This window comes from Euprymna scolopes, chromosome 2 (genome assembly GCF_053919585.1).
Source record: "Euprymna scolopes isolate OS-2025 chromosome 2, ASM5391958v1, whole genome shotgun sequence".
In the NCBI taxonomy this organism is placed as follows: Eukaryota; Metazoa; Mollusca; class Cephalopoda; order Sepiida; family Sepiolidae; genus Euprymna; species Euprymna scolopes.
Window position 1 is genome coordinate 109,159,199 of NC_136483.1, and position 8,559 is coordinate 109,167,757.

The 8,559-nt window shown below is 33.7% G+C and overlaps 1 protein-coding gene across 1 annotated transcript in view; it reads right to left on the bottom strand.

Moving 5' to 3' along the window:
• LOC145294166 (dual specificity protein phosphatase 10-like) overlaps positions 1 to 7,659 on the bottom strand; it is a 33,159-nt gene extending 25,500 nt beyond the window's left edge. Inside the window, exon 1 of the mRNA XM_080141274.1 lies at positions 5,957 to 7,659. Within this exon, the coding sequence (XP_079997400.1) occupies positions 5,957 to 6,503 (547 nt within the window). The 5' untranslated portion in view covers positions 6,504 to 7,659. The remainder of the gene's footprint in view (positions 1 to 5,956) is intronic.
• Between the last annotated feature and the right edge of the window lie 900 nt (positions 7,660 to 8,559).

An 8,559-nucleotide genomic window follows, 5' to 3' on the forward strand; every position in this document is an offset into this window, starting at 1 on the left:
GCAAGGTGTGATTATTTAAGAGGACAGCTCAACAAGGATTTGTTAACTTTAGAATTGAGTACAACCATGTTGTAGTCACATGGGAAGCAGCATCGTGGTATTGTGTTCCTTTGAAATTCCGTTTAGTTTTAGGTACACAGAGGTAGGAAGAAACATTATTTACAGCGGTTGTAGCTAGTCAAGTTTTTATTGCAAACGTCTGACGAGTGGAACAATAGATTGGAGCTCAGTCGAGAACCTATCACAAATTTAGCAATAGAGTAGAGAAAGTCTAGCAACTTATTTTTTTTTTTTGAGAAAGAGGCAGTATTGAAGGAAAGAGACGCCCCTCCCCCCCGTTTATATAGGCAGTTTCTACATGAGCATGCGTGGAATAATATTGCGGATGATTTTGGACATAGACATTCACAAACATAAAAATATGCAAATGATATTTATTATTTACGCTTAACCGTTCTCAAGACGTTGACCCGGGAATGAGCGCATGTCTTAATTTATCCGCTGACCAATTCAAACGATGTTGTCATCGTAACTCCATTCCCCATTTAGAAGTTTAGAAAGAAGTAGTACCAAGTTTTCATATTGAATACATACCGGTTAACATTAGTATTGGCGAAGTAAATTATTTAAAGCAAATACTGTTGAAAACTTAGTCAAAAACAAAGCATTTTATGTTTACGTACACGTTTGTGACCTATTTGCTTTAAGTGTTTAATATTTAATATAGAAATAAAAGAATTTAAGGTTGCCGTAGATATCGGTTGTGAATGAAGCAAAAAGTGGGAGGTATTTTGCTTTATTCTGGATGTAAAGTGCAAGACTGAGGACCGGATACTACTTTAATTGAAACCGTTAAGTTAAAACAAACATGTCTACCATTGGTTATATTTTACCCAGAACAAATATCTAGTGCTCATATTTTCTAGTAAATATTTCTATTGAACATTTTTAACGCAAATATGTTAAAAATCAATAGGTAAACGAAGTTTTTTTTTTTTTAATTAATTTCCTAACTGTATTTCCATTAATATAATTTATGTCGCTAATAGCAATCACCACCACCACCACCACCACCACCACCACCTATTAGTTTTTGTTTGTTTTTAAATGCGAGTTTGTTAAAAAAACGTGAACGATATTTTTGCACGCGTTTGGGCTACAGTTTATTTTACAACATATACATCTTTATTTACTAACAGGTTACAACTTATCAAGGCTAAAAGAAAACACTCAAGGATAAAGATTAATGAGATTGATAAATTAATACTATGAGAGAACGGAAATCTCCGGATACCATTCAACTGAAAGTAATAGCCAACGCAGAAAGCAACAATTCTTCCCCCTTTGTCAGAAACGTCGCTTATCGATTTTGAAGACTTAAGTATAAAATAGGGAGTATAAAAGCGAGAGTTACGGAGCTTCTGAAAATAAACCCAAAGTCATCTTTCTACTCGTGATCAGAGAAGTGTTGATGAGCAATTGGTTTCTTTACAGACGAAGAAAGAAAACAACTGTCGACATTTTTTCCTTCTCACCTGTGCGTAGGAGTTGCAGCTACTCTTTCTTTTGCAGTTTATGATTTTTATTATCGACTTTTTTGTTTATTTGCACTTAAACCATGTTTAGACTTCCTTGGTAAAACGTTTATTTGATACGAACAAAACGCATGCGAAATGTAATGTTCTCATTTCTATTAGAGCCCCAAACGAATCGTAATATATTTATAAACTTTCTGGTAAAACTGCAGTTTAGTGGCCTTGACATAATGCGATCAATTGCATACAAACGATAAACCTCGTTTTATACTTTTTGGCGTTCTTGTTAAATAATAGTAAATGAAGAACTATTTAGAGTTAAAATCTGTTTAGTATAACGCTTGCAATTTTGATAACACGCTTAGGAGTTCTTTCGAGTTTCAGAACAAGTCAGCCATTTTGATATGTAAAAAGGTGTCCGGCATGTGTTTACTTAACTTCGCGACCCTTCAAAATTTGAGAGTAATTAGTAATTGCCCGCCTCTCTTAAGGAAGATACGGTTAGAAATAGGGTCAGGTTTTAAGTTGAAGGTCCGGTGGGGATATACAACTCATCCAAAAGGGTTAACATGGATCGAGGTGAAAACAATACAAAATGACCCAGTATAGAACAAGAATGGAGGCATAATATATGCTGTACTCTGTTGAATATAAAGTGAATTCTAGCTTGAATAAACGTTTACTTTAAAGGGATTGCTTATTATGGTTCGTGTATGCTTCTCTTAACACTTATCAAGGCTCAAAGTCAACTCGATGCTAAGGGTTATTAAGTTATATATGTGGTTAGTGAAACATCGAAGGACATTAGCAACGATGGTTGTAACTAGTTAGAAAGGGACGGCTCAGCAATAAATAAATAAAATGTATATTTGTGCAATACTGTTACGGGAAAGCTTTTCTTTTGGTTTTAATTTGAAGAGCGCACATCAGGGGAAGACAATGCAATTTCAGAAAAACAGAGGGGAGCAACAATGAGTTGAATTATCATATATATTTTATTTGTGACGAAAATGTCACAATTTGGAATTTATTACATAAAATTGAAAATTTGGGGGAAAAAGATAGTGTTTTCTTAAAAGTCACACGCATTCCAATAATGATTCCTATTTACAATGTCTCCCCACGGGGCAGAGTTAGACACCAGGGTCATTTTTTAATGTGGAGAAAAGGAACAAAAATAAAAATTATCTCAGTCGTGAAGGATTCCTCCTCCACCGACAGAGAACAAGAAATTGAAGTGCATCATCTGAATAACAGATACTACACTTTGATCTTGACCCAAAAGGCCAAGGGATTCAAAACTATAAATTTTAAAAGTCATACATTTTAACAACTTACATTTGTTTTGTATAACTCACACGCATTAATAATAATAAAAACTTCTATTTTGTGTTATTAGAATTTTCTTTAATTAATGTTTTATTTCGTGTTATTGCATTGTTGTTGATATTTTCGATACTCCCAGTTGTCTCCTCCTGATGTGCACTCTTCAATTTGAAACCAAAACGGTTCTCCCGATACAGCAATGCACAAGAGACAAAAATTGTGAGCATTGGATTTGAAAACGACAATGCTATATTCAACCTGGAAGCATCTGTGTTGTGTCGTGTTCCACAGATGAGGAATTCTAGGAAAGAAACATTGTTCATGTAAATTCCGTTTTGTTTTAGATACACAGAGGGAGAGAGTGACATTATCTGCAATGGTTGTAGCTAGACGAGTTTTTGTAGTGAATGTTGTATAAGGAAAGGGGCACCATAGATTGAAACTCAGTCGAGCACCCACCATGAAAATAACGACAGAGCAGAGAAAGACTAGCGACGTCAAAAGAAAAAAAGGAGATCGCATAAAAGATTTCGAAGTCGGGTTTTAAGCATGTTTTATTTTTGAGCGCTTGTAACGGCAAATAAACGAATTGAAGAGCTTTTTGACAAAAAATAGATTTGAAAAACAAAGTTAAATGCATGCATTTACGGACTGCCCAAGGCGCCCATCTTGTTCTATGATATCACGCACCGTATTTAGTCGAACAGATGACAAGTGCCACTAGGAGAAACTAACATTCGTCTCGCGAATGTAGTGTACCAAAAAGCAAGCATTAGTCATCATTAAGTTTACTAGGCCATAGAAGCAGCAGCAGCTGAGAATTTTGTTGTCTTTTCAAGTATGTACAACTTTCAAGACAACGGTAGTACGTTTTCGATTATTCGGGCTGTGATTTTCATATTCCTTTTTATAGCCACAGCATTTCGGCCGATGTAATCCCGGTCTTCTCTGGGAGCAACTTCTCGAATTTGGGTACCTCCTAATCGAATTAAGAAATTCTTATACCGAACTGTGGTACCTTGACAGAATTTCTAGTAAAACCGCAGTTTAGTGGCTTAAACAGAATGCAAAAAAAAAAAAAAAAAAAAAGTAAAAATGTTTTATCTTGTTCTAGTTAAATATTAGTAAATGAAGGAACCGTTTCGAGTTAAAACCTATTTAGTATCACGTTTGTAGTCTTTCAGGACAACACGCTTGAAATGTGTACATATGCTGCATTGCTGCAATCATCACTAACTTCCGTTTGTATGAAGACTCCATTGTTTTTCTTTTCTAGCGATTATTTTAACATATGAACACATTTCAATCGTGTTTTTCTTAAGATTGCAAGCGTAATACTAAGTAGATTCTAACTCGAAATGGTTCTTTATTTTCTGTTAAACAAAAAACAAACAAGATAAAATAATATTTATCGCACGCACACAATTTTTTCATAATAATTGTGTTCAAGCCACTAAACTGCGTTTTTTTTACCAATTTATCTTTATTTCTATATTCATAAAATTATCCTTAAATGAAAGAAAAATATTATAATTTTATTACATAGGCTTACGTAAGAAATATTAAAAGTAGACTATTAACCAATATACATCACTGGTTATATAGAAACAAAAAAATACATAAAAACGAAACAACCATAACAAAAACAGTTTACAGAAGCAACCCATACAGGCGAATACATCGGCTGAAACGTTGTACCCGTGGAAATATCAACGTCGGGCAATAGTTAAACAATATAAATGAAAATACAACATCATACTTGCTATTGGGAATAAACTTTATTTTGCCAACAACTGCACCAGGTACGACAATGAACAATAAAAAATAAAAAATTAAACAAAATAGTGGTTAAACACGTTCATGTCAGCATAATGTTAAAAATGTCATATTCAGTATTTTGTTTAATTTTCGATTTTTAAGCTATTATCAAAGGTCCTCGTGCAATGCTTATGGCAGCCATGTTTGGTCCATTCTAACTGAACAGAGTAGGCACTCGATTGTTTTGAACAACAATAACAACAACAAAAAAACACCTTAAAATATATTAAAACACAAATAAACTTATTCAAGTAGGTAGAATATTAACTGATCTTGCCTTTGGTAAGATTTATTTGTTGCATATTTGCGTTTCTTTAAAAACCCTTTTTGATTCTGTTAACTACAATAAAAAAAAAACAACAAAAAACACGCTTATACACCTGCAATACAAATTGATCTAGAAACGAAAGTACTTGAGCTTTGTCTATAAAATTTCTCCCAAGACATACATTATTTCCTATTTGTAGGCTTAGAATGCTTCAAAATGACTTTCGAACTCCGAAGGCAAAGAGCATTGTTAATGTGTGTCTCTATATCAAAGTTATGTTTTATTAAAACATCAAAGAACTTAAGTTTGAGTTATACGTGATCGTAAAAAAAGACACTAAAAGCAATGTGAGTTTATTGAGGAAAGAAAGAACTTTTTGGATAATTTGAGCTCTGATGAGTTTAGCAATAGTAAGTGGGGAATAAAAAAAAAAGTGCTTGTCCAGAAGTTAACCTAAATAATAATAAAAAAAAAATACAGAAAAATCTTTACGATGTACGTATCCATGACGGAACAAAATTAATCAAGTAATTTTTTTTTAATACATAAATGGAATCGTTTTTAAGTGATTAATGTGAAATCATTAGCATTACAAGGCTTATCCCGCAAGTTTTAATTGTTGTGGGGTTATCTGCACTTGTTTTTTTAAGCGAGATCAGCCTTGTAATGCTACCGAGTTCACATAAATCGCTTTTAGATTGTTTAAAAATGATTTTCTTTATAAAAATAAAACTACTTGATTAGTTTACGTGAATTTTGGAATGTAGCATTCCGTTCTGGGACGGGTATGTAGATCATAAATATTTTTTAGTATTTATTTATTTATTTATTGTTTTTTCTCTCTTTTTTTTTAATTCGTGTTGAATTCTAAATAAGAACAGGTTAGAATTTTTATTTTTATTTTTAGCGAGGGAGTTTTATGCAACCCCCCCAAAAAACAAAACAAATAAACAAAATAAATAAATAAAAAAACAACAAAAACGAAAGAACATGTAATAGTATGACTCACCCTTTAAAACCAATGTTTCTCTGCCTTCCCAGAACAACAGACTTAGCACAGATGTTATAGCAGTGTCCATGTTTAAGTGAGTATCGTCCGTCGAATCGTCGTAAACAATGATTTCTTTTGAGGCGCGTTTCCGGAATAAATCTTTTCCTTCTTTCGTCGTGACCAAGTCTATGAGGGCCACTTTGCCCTTCTGTTGTAGCCTTTTGCGATTTTGTCTGTCGATGCAGTTTACGTTTATGGAACCCCGGATGTGGGCCTTACTATAGTCCAAGAACGGCCGACAGTCTACAATCAGCATGTTTTTGGCCCGTCCGTTCGACAGACGGTTCGCAAGTTCGTGGGATGTGATTGTTCGCGTGGAGAAGGGGCTCGTGGAGACGTCGGACAGTCCTACGTCGGAGTTGAGATCGAACGATGACAGTGATTCGAGTTTGCATTTTTTTGCCACGACATTTAGAGAACCGAACTCAAGTTTAAGGCCAGCCCGTCGTCGCTCGGGCAAACTCAGCGTTGGGGTGAGAATATCTATTTGACCGGAATCGGGCATCTTGTTTTGGTTTTCTTCTCTTTGTTTTTTTTTTTTTTTTAAATAAATATTTTCTTGTTATTGTTTCATAAATTAGTTTAAACAACAACAAAAAAAAACTTTTTAAAAATGCTAGTTTGTTTTCTTTTTTCTTTTTTTTTTTTGTCTAAAACCACAAAATAAATGCTCGGAGAATGAAAACAACAACTTCTGAATCTTAAATTATTATTATTATTATTATTAATTTTTTAAATAATGATAATCAATCCAAGATTTTTTTTTAATCCAGTGAAAAGATGATAAAAATAAACAAAAAGATGTTGTCGATGATAACGATGACGAATAGTGAGATCCGTTTGTTTTTATATTCCTTATGAAATTGTATGCACGAGGGTCGCGGCCTGAGGCCCACCTTCGACTAACGATTGTCTTTCTTCATGTCGGCATAAAAAAGTATCGCGACTGGCCTAAGTTTGTTTATATATATATATGTATATATCTAGCCAGCAGTTTGTGGTAGCGTGATCGTTTTCAGCTCTTAAAATACTTCAAAGCTTTTTAGCATCGGTGACGATTTTTTTTTTGTTTAATATAAATAACAGAGAACCGATCTATATAATTCCGTATTCTGAAAGCATGAGCACCGTATAAGTATCAGGTGTTAACAATTTTACTTTCTTTTGTGTTTTTGTTTACGATTTTTAGATAAGACAAGAAATGTCGATTCCACAATTTGGTAACTTTTGTCTAAAATCATACATAAAAACTTAGATGGATAAATGTGATTTCATTGCCCTATTGTTTTGATATATAAACATAACGATGTTTGTTATCTGTGTTATTGTCCAGATTCCCGATATGTTTCTTTTTTCAGGGGGAGGTATCAAAATTATTTTTCAAAAAAATTGTTCTTGTATATATCAACAATTGTTATGAATATATATATGTTGAAATATATTAAAAAATAAAGTTGCTGCAGTTAAGTCTTCAGCAACTCTGGTCGCGCGTATATTATCATATGTATCGGCCTTCTCGTTATTTTCTTGTGTTGAGAAGTGCGTGTCTTAACGCAACGCTAGCCTGGCGAAGACTGACTCGTAGTAGCTAAGCTACAACTTAAGGCCGAGCGAACAAGAAAAAAAAGAAGAAAAAAAGAAAAGAGAGATACGAACTGCTCTCCCTCCCTTTCGTTTCTTCGTTACTCACCGCTTAAACCTCCCTGTATTTTTTTGAGTCAGGAGTTTTATCCTTTCCTTCTTCTTCCTTTGTATGCACAAACACTCACTCGCACTTGCGAAAAACCATGAATGGGCTCCGCCGTTGTAGTAAAAAAAGAAGGAAAGAGAGAAGAAAAAAAGAAATGATCTACGGGCCCGAGCGAAATACGTCATCACCGGAAGCGGCGAGCAAATGATGTCATTGCTGGAAGTTTTGATTATTCATGGCCACTCCCACTTTTCACTGCCGCGTTTTTGTTTACTACTCTCACCGCTACGACGATATCCAAACACAATGACGTCATTTTTTTTTTTTTTTTTTTTTTTTTTTGCTGAGTCCGGAGGTGTTCGGGTTTTTCCGTCTCTTTGTTTTTATCTTTCTCTTCTTTAATAGATTTATAGAATTTTCTTTTCTTTTCTCGCTGTTCTTGTAATAAAGTACATTTACCAATGTATCTCTCCTCACTACGATTTAATAGTAAATAAAAAAGGTTTCTCTTGTGTCATGCAGTTGTACTGAACAATTGTATTGGAAAAAAAAAAAAAACATAGCTGGAGCAATCGAAAAACGTGTACAGTTCATACACGTGTTTTCGTTCGAGGAATGAGGAAATATTCCTTACAAATGCGGGTAAATAATGAGTTCGAAGAGGTAAAAACATAACGGGATTAAAAAAAAAACAAAAAACAAAACAAAAAAGTCTAGGTATTTAATAATTATTACAGTAAATAATCATAATCATATATGCATATATATGTATATATAGTATATGTGTATATGTATATATATATATGATATACACGCGTATGTCACGTCTTAAGTGTATATATATATTTCATTTTATACACACACACACCAA